The sequence below is a fragment of the Callithrix jacchus genome, chromosome 2 (genome assembly GCF_049354715.1).
Source record: "Callithrix jacchus isolate 240 chromosome 2, calJac240_pri, whole genome shotgun sequence".
NCBI lineage: Eukaryota > Metazoa > Chordata > Mammalia > Primates > Cebidae > Callithrix > Callithrix jacchus.
Genome location: NC_133503.1, coordinates 38,603,153 through 38,630,000, shown reverse-complemented (window position 1 = coordinate 38,630,000; position 26,848 = coordinate 38,603,153). Strand labels below are relative to the sequence as shown.

General features: G+C 46.3%; 2 protein-coding genes across 3 annotated transcripts in view; one reads left to right on the top strand and one right to left on the bottom strand.

The window, feature by feature from the left end:
• PFDN1 (prefoldin subunit 1) overlaps window positions 1-10,507 on the top strand; it is a 58,736-nt gene extending 48,229 nt beyond the window's left edge. The window contains exon 4 of the mRNA XM_002744233.7: window positions 9,297-10,507. Coding sequence (XP_002744279.1) covers window positions 9,297-9,380 — 84 coding nt within the window. The 3' untranslated portion in view covers window positions 9,381-10,507. The remainder of the gene's footprint in view (window positions 1-9,296) is intronic.
• Window positions 10,508-11,211: 704 nt separating this feature from the next.
• Window positions 11,212-26,848, bottom strand: part of CYSTM1 (cysteine rich transmembrane module containing 1) — a 73,862-nt gene continuing 58,225 nt past the window's right edge. For both annotated transcript variants that reach the window (XM_008985979.5, XM_035286016.3), the window contains exon 3: window positions 11,212-11,687. In XM_008985979.5, the coding sequence (XP_008984227.2) occupies window positions 11,581-11,687 (107 nt within the window). In that variant the 3' untranslated portion in view covers window positions 11,212-11,580. The remainder of the gene's footprint in view (window positions 11,688-26,848) is intronic.

Genomic DNA, 26,848 nt, shown 5'->3' with positions numbered 1-26,848 from the left:
AGATTTGGTAATGGGAAGATAAGAGAGTTCTCATCAGATTTATTTTGCAGCTGGGGGGAGACGGGAGAAGAGATTTGAGGAGACAAGACAAAGCATGAAATAGTTATTTTGGAGAGCAGACAGTGAACACATTAAGGAAGTTTAATAGAATTTCCATAGTGCCCATTTGGGATTCATGGCCCTAAATTTAAAGTGCGACCATTCAGCACAGTTTAGCATTTTCCTCCAGCAACATTCAGCCATTCAGGTAAGGCATGGAGTGGGTAGATGGTTGAGTTTAACCTGGGTTGCCATTTTCCCAGGTAAGTGCAGCAGAGGGAGAGTGGGACATAGCCAAGAGGGTATTTATAAGGAGAATAAATATAAATGATGGACTGTGTAAGCAAAGCTGGGTAGGAAGGGAAAAGGCCATGGAAGCATAATGGATAATGAACAACTTTCTGAGTGACAGGGTTGAAGAAGTGCTGAGTGAGAGTATCAGATAGAAGTGACTTGGAAGAATATGAGGTGTAGTGGTGGTGAGATTGACATTTCGAAGGTATGCAGCTTGTAGTGTTGAAAAGACCTAGGACATGACCATGGACCAGGTGGCTGAGGTGGGGTAACCATAAAATTGTGAGGAGAGAGGAGGCCATGGTATTGGATGGGTCATCTACATTCTTGTTGAAGTCACCTTGAATGGTACAGCAGTGGTGGAGAGGAAGACAGGGAGCCACCGACAATGAGGGATAGTGCCCAGGATACTAGTAGATTTCAGCAACAATGAGGGGGAGTCCGGTGGGAAAGCATGATGCCATAAGCTTCAAGGACCAGGGTTTGTGAAGGATGAAGGAGGGTAAATGGTTTGGCAGTGAGCTGAATGAATGGATGGAAGCATGGACGGATGGAAACATATGCTTTTATTTGGTAGCTTTCAGTGAAATTTAAAAATCTCTAACTGCTGGACTCAGCCCTACCCATTAAAGCTCCATCTTTTTAAGAAACAGAGACTGACAAACCACTGCCACATCCAGTTTACTGCCTTTTTCTGTGCTTTCACAGCATAGCTGTGCCCATTCATCTGCACCACACTCATCTGTTTACACATTGTCTGACTGCTTTTGTGCTACAGTGGCAGAGCTGAGTGGTTGTAACAAAGATAACCCCACAGTGAAACCCTAAAATATTTATTATCTGGCCCTTTATAGAAAGAGTTTGTGGACTCCTGATTTAGAACAAAAAGTTTGAGTCTCAGACTTTAGCGTGCATCACAACCACCTGGAGGACTTATAAAAACACAGATTGCCGGAGTCCGTCACTAGGGTTTCTGATTCAGTGGGTCTGGGTTGGGGCACAAGAATGTGCACTTGTAATAAGTTTGCAGGTGATGCTGATGCTGCTGGGAGAGGACTGCACTTGGAGAGCCGTTGCTTTCAATAGTTAAGGTACTGACCAGATTCCTCCTTTCCTTAATCTTTGCTGAACCAAATGTCAGCCCCCAACTTCAGCTGCCCGTCACCTGAGATGATTTGCTAGCTTGTCATCATCCTTTTTACACCTGGTGCCTGCCTATGGTAGTGATTCTTTGGCTGAGGCTTGATCAGCACCATATGCATTGGAACAGTTGCTCCTCCTGGCTCTGTGCTTTGCTCTGAGCTTTCTACCTGGTCTTTCCCAGGTTGTCTGGTAGGCTGGGACTTACATAAAGCTGATGTGTTAGGGAGGGCAACAGTAGATAGAGATCACCTAAACCTGAGGGGGACTGAGCGGCTAAACACTGTTGTTTGAAGAAGAATTTTTTCCCCTTGTGTATATCTGCTGTAAGGTGCTTGAGTGATGTAGGCGTTTGTCTTGGCAGACCGAGTTGGGGGTGCTAGTCAGCATGTGATCACAGATGAGGTTTGGGAGTCTGACCCCATATGGTAGCAGTGTCAATCTGGCAGCAGGTAAAAGGACACCTGGGAGAAAAACAGGTCAGTGCTCAGCTGAAGCAAGTCTTTTGTCCCTGCCCTTAAGCAGAAAGACCTCTGAAGGATATTTCCTTCCTTCTTTTTTTTTCTAAAGGATATTTCTAAAGTATCTAGAAGATGCTGGGACAGTAACTCCTTCCGAGATTTCTCTTTCTTCTCCTGCTTCATGTCTAAGGTTGCTTTCTCTTTCTTTGATTTGTCTCCCAGCGGTGTGTAGCTCAGCGGTTACCATACTTAGCTGTGTCCTCTAGTGAAGTGGATGCACCCAGATTCGTTTACAAGTGGGCGTGTCTGTGGACTGCTTAGACCTGTCTCTCAGGTGTCAGGTTTTGCCTGCCTCTGGTGGTGCTCCTCACCCATCCAGGCTGGCAGCACAGGGCATGTGTGCACTCAGGGCTCTGCGCTGCCCCTGCCTGCTGCAGCTGTGCCCATGCTGTCTCATTTTCCATCCTGACTTCTCTGATTGTGTCTTCTCATTGTCTTTTTTTCTGTTTTCTATCTTGTTTCCCCTGCCTTCTTCCAACCCTTGTCCCCTGTCAAGACATGCCTCGTCAGTCCACCGTGAGTTCTTGGCCTCTTGCCAAACATCCCATTGTGGGCAGTTGGCACCCTGTGACCATTTTACAGATCTGCCAGTGAGCGAACATGAGAATGAGTGAGGTTTTGGGTTTTTAATTTGGAAGTCATGGTAGAGACAGTGAGAAGATGGCCTTTGCCTTCACTGTTTTTGATTGATAGTAGAGCTTGAAGTTGGTGGTGGTCTCCAGGAGCTGGATGTTGTAGATTTAGCACAAGGGAGAAGTATGTGACCAAGGCAGGTCACATTCAGGGTCAGAAACCATGACGCCCAGCAGAGGGTCTCTGAGGACTCAGCTCTCACAGAATATCAGGAACAGAAGGGAACCTAAATCTGCCTTGTCTGCCTCTGAAGCGTGGATTGGAGGGCAGGAGATGAGCCAGCACGGCTACGTTTATTCAGATTAAAGTACCTGTACACGTCCATACTACAGTGTCCCTCTCCTCTGCGCTCCATTTCACCTATTTTGTTTTAGTCTTTAAGGCAAGAGTTCACTTGAAGAAAGTGTTGTATGGCTAAAGTAAAAGTGGGAGTGGGGGTAGGAGTAGAGGTAGGGGTGGAGGGATGCACTGGTATTACCCAAATCCTCATCTTACAGATGGGAAAATAGAGGGTCAGAGAGGAGAAAACTCTTTTCTATACTCGAAGGCGGGACAAATAGGAAGGAAAGAGAGAGAGAGAGAAACTAATTTAGAGAAGGAGATCTGGAGACATAAAGTTCCTAAGAAAAGAAAAAAGTCTGTACAGAGAGCGTCACAAAATGCATTACCTCAGGAGTCTATTTGAGAGACTGTGTCATATCAGGAAAGTTCTAGGGACCGGAGCCTCTTTCCTTGGTAAGAGGATGAGAATGAAACACCAGCCCCTCAGTCTGACTCCCAGAGGAAAGAACCTCAGGCTGATGAGCAATAACTCCAACAATGTCATTTCCCCAGCCGTGCTCAGCCCCACAGGAAATCTCAGAGTTTGTCATCAGGACAAGGGCCCACAAGAATGTCGCTGCACCCAGAGCTTTGTGGTTTGATGCCACTAGAGACTTTCCTGGTGAAAGCATTCTAAGGGAAGTTGCTTGGCCAGACAGAAAGATGCTGCAGTGAGGCCAGCACATGCCTTCCCAGGACTGCTGGTGGTAAGTGTGGATTTCAGATGCCTCCTGGATCTCATACAGTGGTCATTGTCCCCGTGTAGCTCCTGGCAGCCCTAGTCTGACATGGGATAGAGCAGTTCCTCAAGGATTTCAGAGTCCAGGACATGGGAAATTGGGGCGATTTGTTTTTCAGTGTTGCAAGTTGACCTGATAAATCATAAAAACCTAACTGTTAGGGCCTGTTCTGTTTGTGGAAGCAAGGCCAGATCCAGATCCCCCATTGGGATCTGTGAAGTTACAAATCAGTATTTTTTAATTGTGTAAATTTATGAGGTAAAATTATTGTTATGATTTATAAATATAATGTGGGCTGGCTGCAGTGGCTTATGCCTGTAATCCCATCACTTTGGGAGGCTGAGGTGGGCAGATCATTTGAGGCCAGGAGTTCAAGACCAGCCTGGCCAACATGGTAAAATCCCATCTCTACAAAAAATACAAAAATTAGCCGGATGTGGTGGTACTTGCTAGGAGGCTGAGATGGGAGAATTGCTTAAACTTGGGAGGTGGATTTTACAAGTGAGCCCAGATTGCACCACTGCACTCTAGCCTGAGTGACAGAGCAAGACCTTGTCTCACAATAAATAAATAAATAAAATGTAGCATAACTAAGTCAAGCTAGTTAACATATTCATCACCTTAAATACTTGACGTTGTTTGTAGTGATAGGTTGGAGTTTTAAATCTGTATATATCCGGGGCAGGGGTGAGAGGGCAATGCCGAAAGCTGACCACCTTGAAGGAAAATGGTCAATTTCTGCCTTTGGTTCCTCTGGTGGGCGTTTCTTGATTATTCAAGTTGGGAGGAAAAACTAAGAAGTGTGTGTATGTCAGTAAGGCGTCGTTTCCCACACTAAAGCACTTTATTCAACAAGCGTTGAGTTCCTATGATGTACCATCCATTTTTCTAGACAGCAGGACTGTATCAGGTGACAGAACAAAGTCCGGCCCTTGTGGACCTTTCCTTCTCATAAGGGACAGCAGACAGACAGTCACTGCTTCCTGTGGTGGAGAGAGCTCTGGAGAAGACTCAAGGTGAGGAGTGTCTGGCAGTGTGAACTCGAGAAGGCCTTGCAGATAAGGTGACATTTGAGAAAGGCCTGAAGGAAGTGAGGGAGTGAGTAATGTGAATATCTGGGGAAGAGAACCTTTACACACAGTACAGCAAAGGCAGAGGCCAGGCAGGAACATACCTGGTGGATTGGAGGAGCAGCACGGGAGGCTGGTGTGGCTGGAGCTGCAGGAGTGACGGGGAAGAGCTGTTAGAGGTGAGGTCGGAGACTTAGCTGAAACCAAGACCATGCATGCATGGCTTTTTGGAAGTCGAAAAATACTATGGTGTGAATATTTGTTTCTCCCTAAAGTCATAGTTGAAATCCTAACTCCTGAGGTGATGGTGTTAGGAGGTCGGGCCATTTGGGAGGTGAGCAGGTCATGAGGCTGGATCCCTTTAAATGGCATTAGTGCCCTTACCGAAGAGCACAGCGCCACACTGGAAATGAAGGATGCCCCTGCTGTGGTGTGTGTATGGTTTGTTTGCCCCCTGCCAGATCTCATGTTGAAATTCGGACCCTCAGGATACCCCCCCAAAAAAGTTTGATACCCAGTGTTGAAGGTGGGGCCTCGTGGGAGGTGTTTGGATTGTGGGGGCGGGTTTCTCATGTACAGCTTGGTGCCGTTCTCATGGGAGTGAGTGAGTTCTCACGCTTAGTTCCTGACTGGCTGTTGCAAAGAGCTTGGCACCTCCTCTCTCGTTTCCTCTCTGGCCACATGATTTCTGCACAGGCAGCTCCCCTTTGCCTTCTACCACAAGCAGCCAGAAACCCTCTCCAGAAGCAGATGTTGTGCCATGCTTGTATAGCCCACAGGACTGTGGGCCAAATTTCTTTTCTTCATAAAGTACCCAACCTCAGGTTTTCCTTTAGAGCAACACAAACAGACTAAGACACCCCTGGAGACAAGAAGCTCTCCCGAGGTTCTTCTGGACTCAGGGGACCGATCTCGCCATGGCTCTGACCACACTGAATTGCAGAGGCCTGGGCAACTGTCTCTGAAATTTTATAAGCTAGGATCATACTTATCCCCAAATAATTGTGGTAGAATTGACCTCTGGGGACATCCCTCATTTCAGGTATTGTGTTGGTTTTCTACTTGCATAACAGATTATCACAAATTGATGGCTTCAAACAGCAGAAATGTATTCTCTCACAGTTCTGAAGGCCAGAAGCCCAACAAATGCAAGGTGCTGCAGGCTACGCTCCCTGTGAATGGTCGAGGGGAGAGCCCACCCCTGCCTCTTCCAGCTTCTGGTGGCTGCCCACAGACCCTGGCATTCATTCCTTCACTTGTAGTTGTGTTCCCCATCTCCATCTCCGTCAGCACAGTGTTTTCCCTCTGCATGCGGCCCTGTCTTCACATGGCCTTGTTTGGACACTCATGATTGGATTCAGGGCCCACCCTAATGCAATATGACCTCATCTTAATTTAGTTACATATGCAAAGATCCTCTTTCCAAATTACCAGAGATTAGAACCTCAGCATATCTTTTTGTCAAATTCAGTTTAACCCACAACAGGTGCCTTGGTCTGAGTTTGATTATGATGAGAGTCTTCTAGGTTTAAATATGTTTGAGGACTGAGACAGGAATTATTGAAATACAGTTAGAAAGGTCCACTATGTTAGGGATGTCAGGAATTTTTTTTTTAAAGACATGTCTATTGTGTTTATATAAACTAATTAAAGATTTATAGATGAAGCCGGCACAGTGGCACATGCCTCTAAGGCAAGAGGATTGCTTGAGCCCAGGAATTTGAGGCCAGCCTGGGCAACATAACAGGACCACATCTCTAGAAACAAAAACATAGATAGATATGTTAATTTGCATAATTGTTTGGAAACCTGAAGACTTGAGGATATGCAGTGGTAAAATTCATGAAAGTGTTAGAGATCTTAAAGAATAAGAAATTTTTAAAGCTGAGAGTCACAGCCTGAGTTTGGGCTGGGTGGGAGGGCAGAATAGCTCTTGCTGATGTTCCATGTTTATGGTTTTGCCAGCTGTGGCAGCAAGTTGGCAGAGACTGAATGCAACAGACCAGAGTCCCTGGGCCCTGGCTGACTTTTGCAGGAGAAGCAGGCTTATTCCACTTGCCTTTCCCCTGCATTCCCATGGGGTCCACAGGGTGCCCAGGTAGTGTGTGGCACTGAGCTGTTGCTCCCCTCTGTGCAACACCCAGTGAACATACATTCTTTAGCATCTTTCAGGGCTTACTAGTATTTGCCTTTTTTCAGCTCACCAGTTAAAAGTCTTAAGAGTTGTTTATCTGTAGGGCGACGTGGCTCACACCTGTAGTCCCAGCACTTTGGGAGGCTGAGGTGGGTGGGCGAGGAGGTCAGGAGTTTGAGACCAGCCTGGCGAACATAATGATACCTTGTCTCTACTAAAAATACAAAAAATTAGCCAGGCATGGTGGTGTGCACCTGTAATCCCAGCTGCTTGGGAGATTGAGTCAGGAGAATCGTGTGAACCCGGGAGGCAGAGGTTGCAATGAGCTGATACTGCACCATCGCACTCCAGCCCGGGTGACAGTGCGAGACTCCATCTCAAAAAAAAAAAAAAGAGTTGTTTATCAAAGGAAGTTTAAGTTCCCACTTCGACATCACAGTGATAGGACTATATGTGGCTTAGCATGTAATTAAAATTCCTTAGCAATAATTACATTTGTGGGCATTGAGTTGAATTATCACGGTCACCATGAATTGGAGTTTTACTCGTTTCCCGGGCTGGAGTACGATAGCATGATCTCAGCTCACTGCAGCCTCCACCTCCCAGGTTCAAGTGATTCTCCTGCCTCAGCCTCCTGAGTGCTGGGATTACAGGTGCTCTCCATCACACCTGGCTAATGTTTTGCAGAGATAGGGAGTTTCGCCATGTTGGCCAGACTGGTCTTGAACTCTTGGCCTCAGGTGATCCACTCGCCTCGGCCTCCCAAAGTGCTGACATTACAGGTGGGAGCCACGGTGTCTGGCCACCAGGAGTTCTTAGGGAGCTCCTGTTGTGTGTCACAATGAACTGTGTGCAACTTAGACAGATGGGAGAGGAATAAAGAGGGCTCTTTGTAGCCTTAAGGAAATTTGAAGCAAGGAGAGAGGACACATAGGAAACAGAGGTTCACAGAAGAACTGATGAAGATTTGTGTATGCCACATTTGGCTTCTGTAGGAAAAAGCCTCTAAATGTATCATTTAATAAATGGCCAGGTGTGGTGGCTCACGCCTATAGTCCCAGCACTTTGGGAGACCAAGGAGGGAGGATTGCTTGAGTCTAGGAGTTTGAGATCAGCCTGGGCAATACAGTGAGACCTCATTTCTACAAAAAATAAAAAATTAGCTGGGCACGGTGGTGCACACCTGTAGTCCCAGTGCACCTAGAGTCCCAGCTATTTGGGCTAAGGTGGGAGGTAGAGGCTTCAGTGAGCCATGATTGTACCATTGTGCTCTGAGCTGAGACCTTGTCTCAAAAATAAATAAATAAAGCATACAAACAAACAAACAACTAATTGGACAGAGAGCTCACCTAGCCTCTGCCTCAACCTCTCCCTGCTTCCCTGAGTCCTGTGGGCACTTTAGGGTGGAACAGAATCAACAGGTGCTTGGGTGAAGGGGGTTGAGGTGAGAGAAGGGCCTTGGCTGCACCTGGACTGCCCGGGTGACTGCATTACTGGTTCCAGTGTGGCTCAGTCACCTGTGTCCTGGGAGGTGTGATAATTCTGAGTATTCCCTCAGGACATGAATAGTACTCCTCAAAAAGGGAGGCTTCATTTCATGTCTGTTAACTGGGAATACAGCCACAACTATGTCCTCAGGGCAAGGACCAGTGGTAAAATTGCCATATTTCTGGGATGAGCACAGGGCAAATAATGTACAGACATCATTTCCTTTGACTAATCTTTGTAATCCTGGCTCCTGAAAGTAGTGAAAGTTCATTGTCTAAGCTGAGATTTTAAATTTAGGACCCAGATGGGTTAGAAGGTAAGCCTCCAAAAGGTCTGCTTTCCTCGGTGTGTGAGTGTCCTGGATTCCTGGCAGGCAGCAGTCTCATTAGAAAAGCAGATTGCCTCCTGACTCACCCACTCAGTGTGACATGAGACAGCCCCACAGCCCTCACAGTAGCCCATATTCCTGTTGGATGGGGTAGAGCATGCACCGTCCATTTAATAGCTGTGGTGGCTACAGAAGCCTGGCCCAGACCGTGGAAAACCTTGAGAGGAGATAGTCTGTTACGGGACAGGAGCTTTGTCCTGGAATTTCCTGGCCTTTGTCTGTCTGGGATAACTTCATGTACCAAGACGCCTGTTTTTTAGCATCTGCTTCCTTCTGGGGGAAGAGTGCTACTGCCTGTCTTCCACATAATGCTTTTGCTTCCTGTACCAAAGCCATCTCCTCCCTGCTGCCTATGGGTTCGGGGAGGTGCGGGGTGCACTGTGGCCAGGTGTGTGTACCTGGCTCCCATTATGCTCCTGGAAGTTACCGGTCACAAAGGAAAAGCCTAACCACTGGACATAAAAGCTGCGTCTTCCAGCTCGGCCCATTCACTCTGGTCCTAACCTTTGTCTGTCTCTCATATTGCAGCAGAAAAAGTCCTACCTGGAGCGGAGCGTTAAGGAAGCTGAGGACAACATCAGGGAGATGCTGATGGCACGAAGGGCCCAGTAGGGAGCCTCTCTTGGGAAGCTCTTCCTCTTGCTCCTCCCATTCCTGGTGGGGGCAGAGGAGTCTCTGCAGGGAAACAGCTCCTCCTCTGCCCCATGGACGCCTCATCTGGATGACCTGGCAACGTCACATTTTCTGCATCACCCTGAGCCCCTTTTGCTTCCCAGCCCTGGAGTTTTTAGCCTGGTTTTATCTCCCACCTCGGCCCAAGACACTCTTCCCTCTCAGGGTGTGTGATAAACTACCAGGAGAGGGAAGATGGGAGCCAGGGCAGATAGGAAGCTCTGCCTGAGCTTTCCACTAGGCATGCCAGCCAGACCAATAAAGTGTCCACTCTGCTAAGCCTGCTTTTCTTGAGCCGAGGGATGGAACAGAGGGTTAGAGAGGCAGTGGCCGTCTCCACCTCAGCTCCTGCTCCCTCTGCGTTGGAGCCCTTCCTTCCTTGGGGGATGGGCTCTTGCCCTCTTCTCTTTTCCCTTCCTGTACCTTTGACTAACCCCTCAGCTTCCGGGCCTGCATGTAGTAGACAGAAGAGGAAGAAAGAACACTGACCTTCACAGCTGAATAAGTGAACAGGATAGCAGTCCCTGGATGGCAGTCTGCCTCAAGATTCCTTTTCCTGCCTTCTCCCATACATTCCAAAAGGAAGTTCAACAGTCAGCAGCACCTCTAAGACTATCATCTCCTTCAGGCCAATATCATAAGATGGACACTGTAATCCTGAGGCCTCCTAGAGGCTGAGGGCAGCAGTATGCTCCAGCTGGCTGGTCCCAGCCCAGGTGGGCCAGTTATTCAATTTTTAAGAATTTTGTTGCAAGCCAGTTGTTAAACACAGCCATTATAATTATGTAAATGTGCAAATTAGGTTAAAAACAAGGACAATAAATATTCAAAACTCATCCCTAATTATATTACTACATTTGACCATGATTGTGCTCTATCTATGCACTGACTGTGATCTGTGGGGCTGGACCTATTGTGTCTGGGTGGCAGAAATCCCACGTGATGGCAGGTCCTGTGCTGCTCTTCCCAGCTCCAGTCAGTGACATCACATTGGTAACTTGAAATCAGCCATGGCACGGTGGGAACACTTACACCACAGAAATAAAGACATAGGACATGCTACAAAACATGGCTGGGTTTTCTTTTTTTCAAGAGAGGTTGGTAAACATTTATCAGCACATCCACTGCTTCAGAGGGAAGGCAGAGTCAGCAGGGAGCTGTCAGCTGCAGCCTCTCTAGCCAGCTGGGTTGGGTGGATCAGCTGAAGGAGGAAAATCAGGCTTGCTGCTGTGGCAACCCATCGCCACCCTGTGGCCAAAGATGAGATGAATGGTATGGTTGACTAGTTAGGGTGAGGGGTGGGAGAGGACAGTGAGAAAAGAAAACCTCTGGTATGGCCCCATGTGATTGTAGGATCCTGGGTTTCCAGGGGGCAGGCCTGGAAGCCACTCCAGGGGCATCCCCTCATACCAAAAGGCCCTTTCCTAGGCGCTGGGTAAAGGCAGGTGTAAGTTGTGGCAAATACTCCTCCCTGAGCCTATCTTTGAGTGGGACTAGGGGGAAAGTGCTAGCTGGACCAGGAGCCCATCACCCGGCTGAGGACACCTGGCCGCAGAACCGTCCTTCCTTGTAGCACCTGCACTGTTTGCATCACCGCCAGAATAAAAAGTTAGACTGGCTGCTGGTCATATACTGGATGGTGACCACTAGCTGAGATGCCCACATTTTATAAGCCTTAGTGAGCAGGTGAGTAGTGAGAAATAGTAACAGTCCAGGAGACAGAAGCACAGACTCAAGGGTGCTTAGCTTAGACCTGGAATCATTTAGACAGTTGAGCTTTGGACAAATTTATTGAAACATACAGGGTGTTAGCAGAGAAATCATTCCATGGTGTATTATATTTGGCCACTACCTTGAATGTATAATTTAAAATTATAAATACATATTTCACCACTAAGCCTTTGGCCAAAAAAAAAAAGTCATTTAGCACATCTTTAAAGATCAGTAAGAAATGGATTTTGGACATTAAAAAGACCAAGAATTAAACAGCAGCAACCCCCACTAATCTAGAACCCCAGAGTGCTGAAGGTAGAGGTGTCTGTGCAGAGCTAGTCATGTGTTACAGCAATCAGAAGAGACGGGGGCAGGCACACCTATCAGAGGTGGTGGTAGAGCTGGCAGGACCGGATGGCTGGGTTGGTCAGGTGAGCATGTCCCAGAGACAGCAGCAACAGAGAGCAGTCCAGCAGGCTGTGAGGCAGGTGGATGGTCCAAGCTCATCTCTTCTTTGGTCTTCTACCACATACACTGGAGGGAGAAGGGGCAAGAGGGTGAGAATGGACTGGTACAAACCCCAGGCCCTGCAAAGTTAGCCTCCCAGGACCACGGGAAGGCTACAGCAGGGGGGAAGCCATTGGGCAGGCTGGCGATATCTTTGTGCTCCTGCCATTGCTGCTGCTGAATGGAGGGAGGGTGGCTCAGCTCAGCTGCTTTCTCTCTCCATTCCAGACTCAGGACACTCTCACCCTCACAGGGACAAGTACTATGGAACTTGCAGAATGGCCAACCCTACTTAGATAACTTTATAACCAGGTAACATGCCTCCCCCTGCAGGTGACTGGGGGGCATTTCTTGAGATATAACTGAGCCATCACCCAAGAGTAACAGAGGAAAAGGAATTAAAATCTCCTTTAAAAGAGGGCTTTAAACCCTCAAAGAATAATCAAGAGCCCTGGTTCTTCACTCCTGGGCAATATATAATTTCAGAATTGCCCCTGACCTCTATACCTTGATAGAAAAGATGAAGGAAGGCAGGGATGAAAACCTGGCTGAGTGGTATGGGGCAGCTGGAGCCTGGGATGCTCACTTTTCTTCCAAATGGAGTTGGAAACCTGAGTCCTGTCAGGGCTAAGTGCTCTATCAAAAGATCTGAGTGCTAAGCAAATCCATAGGTCAAGAAGGACCCCAACTACCTGCTACTTATCAGCTAACTTGAGGTAGGCATTAGCTTCCCTTCCCATGAGGACATATTTTAAATGGCTGCCGGTCAATCTGTGGCCACTGGAAAAAAAAAAAATCTCCAACCAACCACTGTCATCAAACTCATAAGCAGTAAGCATTTTTCATTTTTCCAGAGTTCACAAATGCATGAATCTTATCAATTAAACTAGTCCTTTGGCGGTTTTCTTTTTCTTTTTGTGTTTTGCATCTGTTTTGAGACCTCTCTCTTGGCAGCCCCTCTCTCTGGAGCCTGGCGTCTTTGCTATTACAGAGCATGCTGGAAGCGTTAGTAGGAGATTTTCCAAGTCCGGCTGCACGGACACGTTCCTTTTCCTTTTCTTGTGGCAAAGGTTTAATCCTAGCCCACTTTCATTTGGCCCTCTTCAGCAACACAGGTCTGGGTCTGGATGACCCTTTACCAGGAAAGCCTGCTCAAAGGGAGAGGATGAATGACCCATTTATTCTGAGGCCTCCTAAGGTCCAGTACCTGATTTTGTCTTCACAGCAAACTTGAAGTAGATACTACTATCACTGCCTGTGGGGTTCGAGGCTTAGAGAGGTTAGGTCTCTTGTTGAAGCACATGTGACTAGGCAGAGGCAAGGGCAGGATCTGGACCCAGGCCTTTATGGCTCTAAAGCCTCTGGCAAGCCAGGCTTGCTCGGGCCTAACTGGGATAGAAAAGGGACCAGAAAGAGAACAGACGTAACTGGGGCTACAGCAAAGTCTTTTTTCACACCCAGCTAGAGCCTAACTTGCCCACTGAAGCCTGGGCACCCCAGACTCTGGGGTCACTGCAGCAGGAAAGCCCCAGGCAGACTGTCCCTTCCATCAGCCTGGATGGCCTGCTCACCACAGGATCCTGCATGGGCAACTCTGGACAGGGAAACCAGAATACAATGGCATGCAGGTCGCCTTGAATAACCTCTTCCCTGTGCTCTCCCTGTCACAGGATTGGCTTGCCTGCTCCTGGGACAGGAAGCCCCCTCCCCTGCCAGCTCTAGAAATAGCCTGCTTGATTCATGTGAAGGCCATCCTGGGCTTCAGGCCAGAGACTCAGCTGGAGGCTGGCTGCAGTGGGAGAGGCCCCATAGACTCTCTTAAGCCACCACTTATTGAGGTATTTGCAAATGCCAGGACCTGTGCTGAGGGCCTTTTGGACACAGGACCACTCAGTCTTCATGACCACCGTGTAGGGTGTGGGCATCAGGACATCAGTCAGTCTCCTCACTGCTTCCCCTTCTCCCCAGCCTCCAGAGACAGGGCTGAGGCGGCGGCCGTGCCTTTCTCTCCTGTTGGAGCAACTGAACCTCGGGCAGCTTAGCTAGGGAAATAAAAATGTCCTAGTCTTGCTTGCTCCACCTTTCTCCTCCAGTTTAATCAGGTCCGTCCTTGCCGGGGCTTTCACATAACATACTCGGAAACGTGGGGAACTGGGGACTTGAGCACATTACTCCCAGATAGCGCTGACAGAGGTCAGAAACAGCAACTACAAAATGGAGGACTTCAGAGGGCTGTAACAGCCATGACAGGGGCACTGAGTGCCCATACATACCGTAGAAACCCAAGCCTTATTTCCTGGAGCACCAAGTTCCCCAAACCCTTAGGACCTTTTCACCTTTAGCTGAGGACAGAACCTCGGCAACTCTTCTCTCAACTTCTGTAAATATTAAAAATATAAACCTCTTTAAAAAGGAGGAAAAAAATGAGAGGGGTCAAAAGAACAATGGAGGGGTTGGGGTGAGAATAGGCACCACGTTTCCAGACCAGTTGGCAGCAGTCAGTGCCCAAACTGAGAAGAGGTTCTGGTGTCCGCTGTCAGTGCTCTGATCGAGCCGCTTCTTGGAGATCAAGTGCCCCCCTGTGGCCAGTCTAGGGACAGGGGCTGGGTTCCAGCTCCTGATGGGGTCAGAGTCTTAAGCATTGGCTTCCTTCCATAAGCATCAGTGCCAAAAGGCTCACCCCTCATTCGCTATCTAGTTACCACCCTATTCAACCGGCCCCAGGCAAGAAGAGACTATTCCCAGGGAACTAAAGGTGGAGTGGGGGACCCTTCACTGGCTTGCCTCTTACTTGCCCTTTGAACCAACCCTCAGTATTCTCAGCCCCAGCCTGGTGTAGGGCCTGCAGAGGGGCAGGCACCCAGAGCTTTGTCACATGGATGCAAGCACAAGTGTGGGGTGGGGAATGTGCAGGGAGAGGCCTGTGAGCAAACAGGTGTGGCCTAGAAGCCCAGGCTAGGTCAGAAAGGCCCAGGAAGCCTGGGTATCAGATGCACAGTAGCTTTGGGAAGAGCTGAGCAGCTTTCTAGCAGGGGCACCTGCTACCTCCTTGCTTTCAAGCTGGAAGCAGAAAAGATAGATGGACAATGCCCACCAAGCCCTGTGGTCTTCTCCAGAGCCACCAATACCCACTGCAACCTTGGCCACTAGACATACCAATCAGTCATCCCCTTGGTTCCAGGATCTAGGACTACTGTATTGTATAGCCCCAGAGGTGACATTCACATGGGCTACTCAGAAACCTGGTTCCGGGCAGGCAATGGGCAAGTGGGACTCCAGTCCCCATAGAGGTCAGGACAGGGATGACCTGCAGGAAATGTGAGTACAAGCCTCAGGTGAAGGCTCCTATTCTCAGTCAGTCCCATTCTGGCACCTGAAACCCTCACCTGCACAGCCCAGACTTTGTGAATGATTAATCGAGTACCTTGATGTGGTAATTGAGCCTTATTAGGTCCTTCTTGTTTGTGCATGTCTGTACCAGTCCCAACCCAAGAGAGCTAAGCAGGGAAGGCAAACAGAAAGACCAGAGCCTCCCAGAGGGTTTTGATGCCCGCAGCCTTCTTGCTCCAGGAGTGAAGCAGCAGCACCTTGGTCCCTTACGGCCCAGACCAGTGATGGGCACCCAGGGCTGGCCCTCAACTGCTAAGACAACTACAGTCACAGCACCTTCCAAGAAATGCCACCAGGGGAGATGATGGTTTTGCCAGGGGGAGGAGGACCTGTAGTCTTTGCTCAACTGCCCTTGCCCCACATTGGGCATCTAGACCGACAGAAGGAGGCCAGCCAGCCTTCCAGGAGGTTTCAGAGGATCCATAATAGCCCTTTTACTACTCAGATGCAGAGGCAGGAAGGGAGGGGGAAATCTTTAAGCGTTTTCCAAATAAGTAAAAACCTCAAGACAGCTATGAGATGGCTCCTGGCGGGGAGGTAGGGAGGTGGGGTGGCGGGGGGAGAGAGAGAGAGAGAGAGAGAGAGAGAGAGAGAAAAAGAGAGAGAGAGAGAGAGGAGAATGCAACTTGTTGTGACTTCAGTTCAGCTTTCCTTGGATGTGCAAGTGCAGTGGGATTGTTTATTCCCCAGCACAAAGGGGCTGCACCGATGAGAACAAAATGTCTTAAGGGCAACGCCACTGTGCCTCTTTTCAAGCCCAGTGAGCACCAGGTCTGTGTGCTGAGCAGGAGAGTGATACGTGAAGGATGACCAGGAACAGCAGAGGGACCAGCCTAGCTTCTGTCCTTCAAAGTTATCTGGGCAGAGGCGATCATGGGTCTGTTGTTTTCATTGGAGTCTTTGAAAGGTAAGACAGGAGGAGTTAGGAACCTCTTCCACTTTCCAGGATCCTCTTCTACAGAGAAGCAGATATGGAGCTGACAGAATCAGCACAGCCTTGACTCAGGCTCCACAACAGCAGCTGCCTTTGCCTCCTAAGCTCAGAGCCTTTCCTGGGCCTCCTGAGCCTCTCTTCCTGCCCTACTCCTCCTGCCTCCTTTTCCTGCAGCTTCAGCTCTGGCCTGGCTCTTCTGTAAAGCTGAGTCCCAAAATACCCATTCCAAGGTGAAACAGATCGGGAGCTGACCAGCCCACTCACCCATCAAACCGTGCCTCAGCTGACTGCAGCCCAACCCAACAAGTATTTAGTCAGCCATTGCTCTCTGGACAGGTGTGGGTGTTTACAAGGATCGGTCTGGAAAGGGTGAGGGCTCGCTGAGCTGTGTATGGGTCTTTGCTCATAGGTCTTCAGAAGTGCATTTGCCACCATCCTGGGAGGGTAGCTGCCCGTGGACAAAACCAAGCAGCTATCCCAAGGCTAAGACCAAGCCTTCCGAGAAGCCTAGGGAGCCCCAGGTGAATGGGTCATCTTCTAGATGAGCCCTAGGCCCATCCCATGTCTACCCTGGGCTCAACCACAAGGTCTGCTTGCACTTTAGTCCTGCCTACCCCCAATCAATCTTGTGAACAGTAGACCCCATAGCACAATTTTTGGATAATCAACAAAAACCATCTAGTAGATCTGGACAAGCTGGGCCAGCCTTACAAGGCTGCACTGCCAGCCCCCTCTGTAGTCTCATCCTTGGGTGAGAGCTGCTAGGGCCACTAGGACAGGGTTGACTGTCGATACTGAGACAATTGAGAATTTCTCAGATGCCAGGACTATAGTCAGAACCGCCTTGGGGACCACCTTGGGCAGTCATTTTTTGGTAAGAAGAGGATGCTGAGCTCGAAGGGAAATAACTTCACTGAGGTCACATGGTGAATTAAAGGCAGGTCCTGGCCTGTCACTGCACCCTCCTGCCTCCTGGCCCAGTGCTCACTGCACATCAAGATCAGGCTTGGTTCAAATCAGATAGCATCTGGGCTGCATGTGACTTGAAATGTGGCTACACATCAAGAGAATGAAAGGCCTCCCTATTCTCTGTGCCCCTCTTCCCCTTCTAAATCCAAGATCTGTGTTAGGTCCAGATCTGTTCAGAGTGTCCCAAGGAGAGTCAGGGCCCATCATCTCAGAACGACCTGGTCCAGCAGTCAACTGAGATACAGAGTGAATTCTGTCCACAGTCACATCAGAGTGAAAGACCCCTCAGCCTCCACCCGCCACACCTCCACCTTCCACATGAGGGTACGGGAGGAGTGGCTGCTGAGGAGCCCGAGCAAGGCGTGTGTGAAGGAGCACCCAGGTGCGTGTCAGCCTCCTTCGTGTGTAACTCAACTCCTGTGCTAGAAGCTGACAATTCCCAGGAAAGTGGCTGGAGATCCAGAAGTGCTTGGTGTTTTCCAGAAAAGACCATGTCACTCTTACAAGAAGATTATCACTTCATTTAAATAAGATAGAGAAAATAAGGGTTTTTTTTTTTTTAAAACTATGACCAACAAAAGAAGAGTTTTAAAACCAGGGCCCAACTTCCCCATGTCCCTGCCACCAACTTGGGAGTTGGGCAGACCCCAGCCGAGGTCCTGGCTCTGTTCTTCCAGAGCTGGATAATTTCAAGTAAGACACTGGACTTCTCTGAGCCTCTGCTTCATCTTCTAAAGGATGAGAAGGAAGACAGAGTCGTATAGCTACTGCCTTAGATAACACAGGAAAATGTTGTAATGAGAACAAAGGTTATCATTAAGACAGGTCAAAAATATAAATTCTTAATTTACAGAGAGGTAAGTTTCATTGTATGTTTTCTTAAATAGTAAGATCATATAGTATATTTCAAATGCTATTTTCAAGGCCATTGTCTATGTTTATAGCATTGCTAAAAAACTGAGGTGCCCGCCGTGCTGGTGCAGCGCATACATTCCTCTTTGCTGGTCCAGCTGCATGTACAAAGCTTGGTCTTGCAAAACATGCGGTTTTGCATGATGGAGCAATCCAAGCCACAAAACTGCAAGGACCCGCATATCCACAGAAATGCCACGAGCTGACTGTGGGGCTCAACAGCTTGATGTGGAGAGGAGGGGTTCTATCCAGATGAGTTTATAAAAGATAAAAGATGCACAGATAATCATTTAATTCAGACTTAAATAATTCACTTTATTTGTGTAAACCTGAGGAGAAAACCAAGAGCTTCTCATACTGGTGAGAGAAGGAAATAAAAAAGGGAATCTCAAATAGTATACAGGGGCAATGGCCCCTTTCCCTCATACAAGACTTTAGCAAGCAATCTTATACACCCTGAGGGGAAGACAGGTCTTAGAAACAAACTGTTTTGTATTTGGTTTAGAATAGAGAGCAGTTTTACTTTTATCTGGTGGGGGACTGAAGGGCAGTAATGGGGAAGAGTACTGGGACAGGATGAGTACATAAGCAGTTCCTCAGCACCTGCTCCTCCGCCAGAGTCCAGTCCTGTGGTGCCATTGCCTCAGATAGACCAAAAGACTACAGTGTGAGCCGGAGAAGATGTCACTGTCAAAATTAAAGGGGAGGAAGAGGTCGACAAGTATGAGAAGCTCCAAAATACACTTGGGAAGAGGACAAAATGTTTTTCTTGTGCTGAAGATCCAATGTCATGGGTAACATTACTACAGTAGTAGGAGGAAGCAATTCATTCTATCATGACATATATCATGAACATATCCCTGATGCAGCTTTTGGAGGAATAATTATGAATGAGGTTGTTATACCAGGCAGAAGAAATTAAGGAAAATCTAGAGAAAAAAACCTAATCACGCCTAGTACATGACAATTCTATGATCCTGTGATGACGGTGTAAAGACCTCAAGGGAGGGAGGATTCTTTACAGAATTCTCCACTGTTTGTGGAGGCAAACAGTGTGTGATCTTGCTGATGACCTGCTCAGAAGTGAGGCACAGAGAGACCACGGATGTGAATGATGGTGGCTGATAACCCGGCCATGACTCAGAGCATAACAAGTCCCTCAACATACTGGCCATCTTGTAATGGCTGTTCCTACCTAATTTAATGAATAGTATACTTCCTTTACTGCCAGACTTCCAAAGACACCAATGTACTCATACACTAGGAGCTTTAACTCTGGAATAATCACAACACAGCAAATGAATGGGCAGGCTGCCTTCTATCATTAAAGGTTACGGCATGTAAGGGTGAGCAACCAATCCCACTTAAATATCCATTAACTCTCATGAAGACCTATAGATTTAATGCAATATCAGTAAAAATCCCAGCAGGAGTTTTTAATAGGTAAAGATAAACAAATTCTAAAATTCATGGAAAGGCAAGAGAACTAAAATGACTAAAACAAGAATTAATATAAAGCTATATAGTCAAGACGGTTGATGGTACTGGCAAATGGACACATAGATCAAAGGAATGGAATGAAGATAATAACAGACCCATGCAAACATGGCTAACTGGTTTGACACATAAGCAAAAGCAATTCACTGGAGAAAGCATTTAGAAAAATATTAAGTATAGTATGCAAAACACCTCATGAAAACCCTCAACCATTTTAAACCTCATATTTTATATAAAAATTAACTCAAAATGGATTATAGATCTCAATGTAAAACATAAAACTATAAAATATTTTGAAGAAAACATAGAAAAGCATCTTCATGACATAGGGTTAGGCAAAGAGTCCTTAGACTGACACTAAAAGCATGATTCGTAAAATAAAAAATGAACAAACTGGACTTCATCACAATGAAAACTTTTTCTCCATGGAAGACACTGTTAAAGGGATGAAAAGACAGGCTACAAACTTAGAGAAAATATGTGCAAATCACAGCCAACAGAAGACTTGTATCTAAAATACATGACAACTCTCAAAAGTCCACAGTAAGACAACAACTCAATTTAAAAGTGGATAAAAGACGTGAAAAAACACTTTACCAAAGAGGATATAGGGAGAGCAAATATGCATATAACTTCATCACTATTAGGAAAACACAAAATCACAATGAAATACTACTACATACAATCAGAATGGCTAAAATAAAAATTACTGACAATATCAAGTACTGGCAAGAATGCAGAGCCACTGGAACTCTCATTGATTACTGATAGGAACGCATGATGCCAAAGCCACTTTAGAAAACAGTAGCAGTTTCTTAAGCCTATCATATGATCCAGAAATTCCACTCCTGGGTATTCAGCTTAGAGAAATGAAAATTTATGTTCACATGAAAACCTGTTTGTAGTAGATGGATTCATAATCACTCAGAAGTAGAAACAACCCAAATGGTCCTTCAACAGATGAATGAGTAACTGTGGTACCTCTAATACAATGGAATACTTCTCAGCACTTAAGTACCCACGGATCCTCATAGAATACACCAGCAGTTACACACTGATGATTTTGCTCACAAGGCAGTATCCCGGAATGACATTCCAGGGCAAAACCTAACCATCCCAAATCTCCTGTGGCCAAATGCACTGCAAAAATCCCAAAAGACCAGGGGCTTTCAGATGTATTCCTCACATCCCTAGGCTTTCATAAGAAGTAGGGAGTGGTTCCTCCTTGCCTCAACCATGGCAATTCTACAGTATCTATTTTTCAGATTGTAGTTGCATGTAGAGTTTCTTTTGAAAAGATGTATATTAGCAAAATCTGCAATGGTGGTCATGAAAGATCTAGACTGTTGCTAGTTTACAGAAGGGCCTCCCCAGGGCATGGATGGTCATCTGTTTGGTGATCTATGTGCTGGACCCTCCAGCAGCTACCACAGAGGACACAGTTTTCTTGAGGAACAGTGTCTCCTCTGTTCAGGCTCAAAGCTGAGTGACTTTAGCCTAACTCCCTTACTTGGTGTCTAACCTTTTTGGAACTCAAGTGTTTTGTTAGCATGCTTCTCTCCAGTTTATCAGGGTTCCTAGCCTTCCTGCCTCAGCTAGTTCTTTGTACCTGGGAGCTCACCTGTTCCATGCTTACACAAACGTCTGCCTTTCTCCAGGCCTGAGGAGCCCTGTCTTCGAGTCCCGAGCAGTCTTGTCTTTCCTCCTGTTGATTTCCTTCACAGAACAAGAACTGGAGAAAAGTCCACCCCTCAGTGAAAAAAGTGTGGATACTTTTGCATTCTGACCTTACCTAACCTCTCAGCCACATTTGATATTACTGATCACTCCTCTCTTCCCAATGCATCTTCACTCAGCTCTCAGGACATCCCATTCTCCTAGCTTTCTTTCTCTGACTTCTTTGCAGATCCATCCAGAATTCCTTACACTGCTACCTTTTCATTTCTCTCCATATTTCCATCCAACTTGATCTTACTCACAGCCACAGTTTCAATTATCATCAACATGCCAAGGCTCTCCACATTGACATCTTAACCTCTTCTCCAAGCCACAGGTTTATATACAATTGCTTACCTGACATCTCCACTTGAATGTCTGATACTTTGAAACCTCAAACTAACCCAATATGTTCTTCCTCTCAATCAAACATGGTTCCTTTCTCTTGTTCCCAACCTATGTAAACACCACCGCCAGGTACCCAGTTCCAGTCATCCCTGACCCTTACCCTCTTCCTCAATGCCTATATCCAATCCATCACCAAGTCCTGTTGATTTTACTTCCCAATATCTCAAATGCACTCATTTTTCTCCATAATCACCATGTGTACCTGTGCCCCCCTCCAAACCATTCTCCATACAGAAGCCAAAGGAATTTCTTAAAAATGCAAATGTGATATCATGCCTTTGCTTAATATCCTTCAACAGCTTCCCATTACTCACAAGACAAACACCAAAATCCTTAACTTGGGCTATAAGCCCCTGTCTCGCTCCTGTTTCTTATCTGCTCTGAATGTCCCCTTGCTGTCTACGACACCAATTTCCTTTTCCACTTTATCAAACGAGCCACTGTCTTTACTGCCATTGGGCCTTGGCATCTGCTGTTCCTACACCTTTTGCCTATTGACACCTATACATCCTTCAGATCTTAGCTCACTTCACCTTGGGGAAGCCTTGGACCGTACCAGATTGCTCCCCTTTTATATGTTTTCATGGCATTACATCTCTTCTCTTCATAGGAAAGTATGATGTCAATTATTACCTGTGGGTTTATTTAATGTCTGGTTCCCTCCCTGGAGTATATGCCCCATAAAAGCAGGAATCAGGGTTTGTTCTGTGTGGCCTATCACCTGGCACTCTGGAGCTACGTTTAGGGAATGCATGATTGTCTGTAGAACCCGGGTGGTTTTCCTGGAGCATGCATGGGACTGACTGAAGAACTGCTCCCCTCACAGCTCAAGTGCCTGAAGGTAATGCTGTGACAAAGATGGGCTAAAATTTTCTAATGAGTAATCCCAATGGAATGAATAAATTATTTCCACTGAGTAATCTATTCATAGTAACATTAAAATTATAATGTACCTAGGAAAAAAATCTGATTTTAAAAACCAATAAGGATAAGCGAGAGCTATGTGAAGAAAATTATAAGACTTAAAGGACATAAAAGAAGACAAAAATAAATCAAGAGATTCCTTGTTCATGGTGGGAAGACAATATTGTAAATATGTCAACTCTTCCACCAATTACTTGATAAATTACATGCTGTTCCAATCAAAGCCAAATGTGTGTTCTGTAGAAACTAACACACATTCTAAAATCTAGATGAAAGAGTAAAAGGATGAGAACAGCCAAGAAAACGATTAAAAAGAGTAAGAGATCTGGAGACAACAGATGCTGGAGAGGATGTGGAGAAAAAGGAACACTTTTACACTGTTGGTGGGAGTGTAAATTAGTTCAACCATTGTGGAAGACAGTGTGGCGATTCCTCAAGGCCTTAGAAATAGAAATTCCATTTGACCCAGCAATCCCATTACTGGGTATATATCCAAAAGACTATAAATCGTTCTACTATAAGGACACATGTACACGAATGTTCGTTGCAGCACTGTTTACAATAGCAAAGACCTGGAATCAACCCAAATGCCCATTGATAATAGACTGGATTGGAAAAATGTGGCACATATACACCATGGAATATTATGCAGCAATCAGAAATGATGAGTTCGTGTCGTTTGTAGGGACATGGATGAATCTGGAGAACATCATCCTCAGCAAACTGACACAAGAACAGAAAATGAAACACCGCATATTCTCACTCATAGGTGGGTGATGAAAAATGAGAACACAAGGACACGGAAAGGGGAGTACTAAACACTGGGGTCTATTGGGGGGAAAAGGGGAGGGCCAGTGGGAAGGGGAGGTGGGGAGGGATAGCCTGGGGAGAAATGCCAAATGTGGGTGAAGGGGAGAAGAAAAGCAAAGCACACTGCCATGTGTGTACCTACGCAACTGTCTTGCATGCTCTGCTCATGTACCCCAAAACCTAAAACCTAATAAAAAAATAAAAAAAAAAACAAAAAGAGTAAGAGGTATGTGTTTATACATATGCTAGTGGAAGGAGGGTACATATCACACCAGATTCCTGATTCTAGCCCATATTCTAATTTGTATATGGGAACTTGGTATATGACAAACCTCATTTCAAATTAATAGGGAAAGGATTGAAACTGTGCCCCAAAGAGTTAAAGATACCAATCCCTAACAAAAATTCCTGAGTTTACAAGATGGCAGATAAGAAAGAACTTGCTGAAACACTGAAACTCCTCTGCTTATGAGGCAAAAGAACTGGCTGAAATCTCTTAGAACCTATATGGCCAGCTGGAGTTTGGACAGAATGAGCTTGCTGATGTGACAGTCTGAATTTTCACTGTATGTTTCATACTAACCCCTCACCTGAATTTGCACATGGGATCCATGAGGTAGCATGAAGAGATTATTGTACATGCCCCAGGACTTTCCAAACGTCTCCTTTCCTTCTACCAATCACCTTTCATCCCAGAATCCACCCCTCTAACCTTTTCCAATAAAATTACTGCCTTAAAGCCAGGACAGGGAGACAGATCTGAGCTAGAATCCTATCTCCTTGTTAATCAACTTATAATAAAAAGCATTTCTTTTCTAAAAACCCAGTGTCATGGTATTGGCTTCTAGCACATCAGGCAGTGAGCTCCTTTTGCTTGATAACAGGATGATCTAATTAATACATGGGGCTAGAACTACCAAAATGGAAAAAGAAAACCAAAACTTCATCCTACACTATGATAAAAAATAAATTCAGGGCCAGGTGCAGTGGCTGATGCCTGTAATCCCAGCACTGTGGGAGGCTGAGGTGGGTGGACCACCTGAGGTCAGGAGTTTGAGACCAGCCTGGCCAACATGGTGAAACCCCATCTCTACTAAAAATACAAAAATTAGCCAGGCGTGATGGTGGGCACCTGTAATCCCAGCTACTCTGGAGGCTGAGGCAAGAGAATCACCTAGATCTAGGAGGCAGAGGTTGCAGTGAGCTGAGATTGCACCACTGCACTCCAGCTTGGGTGACAGAGCAAGACTTCAACTCAAAAACAAAACTAGCCAGATGTGGTAGCACATGCCAGTAATCCCAGCTACTTGGGAGGCTGAGGCAGCAGAATCGCTTGAACCAGGGAGGCAGAGGTTGCAGTGAGCCAAGATTGTGCCATTGCACTCCAGCCTGGGCAACAAGAGCAAAACTCCATCTCAAGAAGAAAAAAAAAAAAATCAGGTGGACTAACAACTATATGTGAAATATTTTTAGAAGAAAATATAGACTTGTCTTTATGACCTCGGAATAGAAAATTAGTTTTCAAAGACTAAACCATACAAAGCACGTAGGAAAGACTGATAAATATGACATCTAAAATTTCTCATACTAGAAAATACACTATAAAAAGATTAAGAGAGGCAGGGTATGGTGGCTCATACCTGCAATCCCAGCACTTTGGGAGGCCAAGACAGGCAGATTGTTTGAGTTCAGGACTTTGAGACCAGCCTGGGCAACATGGCAAAACCCTGTCTCTACTAAAAAATACACAAAAATTATCAGGGTCTGGTGGCATGCATCTGTAACCCCAGCTAGTTGGGAGGCTGAGGCATGAGAATTGCTTGAACCCAGAGGTAGAGGTTACAGTGATCTGAGATCACGCCACTGCACTCCAGAATGGGTGACAAAGCAAGACTCCATCTCAAAAAAAAAAAAAAAAAAAAAAAGATTAAGAGAGTCAGGTAGGAAGAAGATACTCGTAATCCTATAAAACAGACAAATAGGCCTGGCGTGGTGGCTCAAGCCTGTAATCCCAGCACTTTGGGAGGCTGAGGCAGGTGGATCACGAGGTCAGGAGATCAAGACCATCCTGGTCGACATGGTGAAACCCCGTCTCTACTAAAAAAAATACAGAAAATTAGCCAGGCATGGTAGCGTGTGCCTGTAATCCCAGCTACTCCGAAGGCTGAGGCAGGAGAATTGCTTGAACCCAGGAGGCAGAGGCTGCGGTGAGCCGAGATTGCGCCATTGCTCTCCAGCCTGGGTATCAAGAGCAAAACTGCGTCTCAAAAAACAAACAAACAAAACCAGACAAATACCAGTGGATAGAATATATAAAAATTCCCTACAAATCAGTAAGACAAACCAATAGAAAAGACAGGTTAAGAATATGTACAAGCAATTCGCAAGCTATGTACAAACTGACCAAAATATCTATGTTTACATTCAAGGTCACTAGTAATCAGGCAAGGCAAATTAGTGAGATACCATTTCACACCTTTGAAAGGGCTACAATTTAAAAGCCTGAAAGTTATTCTCAAATAAAGAAGAAAATGGAAATTGTGCAACAGTAGTTGTTTATTCCAGTATCAGGAGGTAGCAGGGCTGTAGGGAAATACTTGGGTCTTGGCTGCTTAGTCCAAGTTGTCCAGGAGGCAGCAGCAGCAGAGAGCAGCCCAGCATGCAGCCAGGACTGCCTGACACCCGCTGTCCGTCTTCCTTTCCCGTTCTACCACGTACACTGTTGAAGGGGGTGTGGGGGGATGCAGGGGAGAGAGAGAGACCCAGTCAGAGGGGACTTGGTGGCAGCATCCTGATAGCACTTACCACACTCTGTGGAGACTGGTTCTGTCTAGATTGTTAGCTCCATGAGGGCAGGGCAGGTGCCACGCTGATCTGGTTCACTCCCCCCTCCCCGCTCCAGTGTCTGGCACATATCAGGTACTCAGCAGCTATCAGACTACTGTTCCTGCCACCTCTCCTTCCTCAAGCCGACCAGGAAACCCAACCCAGTACTTTGTTGCTTGTCCAAAGCGATCCATTTTTCAATGCAGCCCTTGCCCTGAGCCCCACCCCTGCAGCCTGATATAGCAGACACTGGTGGAAAGCTTTACACATGATTTCATTTAATCCTCACAACAGTTCTGTATTACTATCATCATTTTATTACTCTCATACACCGTTAGCAGGAGTGAGAATTGACAGAATCTCTTTGAAGGCGAATTTAGGGGAAACGGGAGAGACAACAACTGCAACCTAGAAAATTTGTATCTAGAATTTATCCTGCAGAAATAATTGTCCTGGTGTTCAGGGATCTATGTAAAGTATGGTTGTTGCTGCATCAAAATAACCCCAAACTAGCCTTAGTATCTATCAACTGGAGTCCAATTGGGTAAAGTAAAGCACACCACATAACAGAACACTACATAGCCAATAAAAGACCAGGTGGTTCTTCCAGGTGGCCAATAATTTAAGGGACGAAAGCAAGGTCTAGAGCAGTGCATCTATTTTATTTGTACAATAAGAAGGATATACACACAAATACACATACATACGTTTCTGAAAGTATACAAGAACTTAAAGGTCAGGGTGTGAAGAGAGGTGAAGGTTTTCACTTTGCTTTTACATTTTTCTCAAATCCGGACTTGTC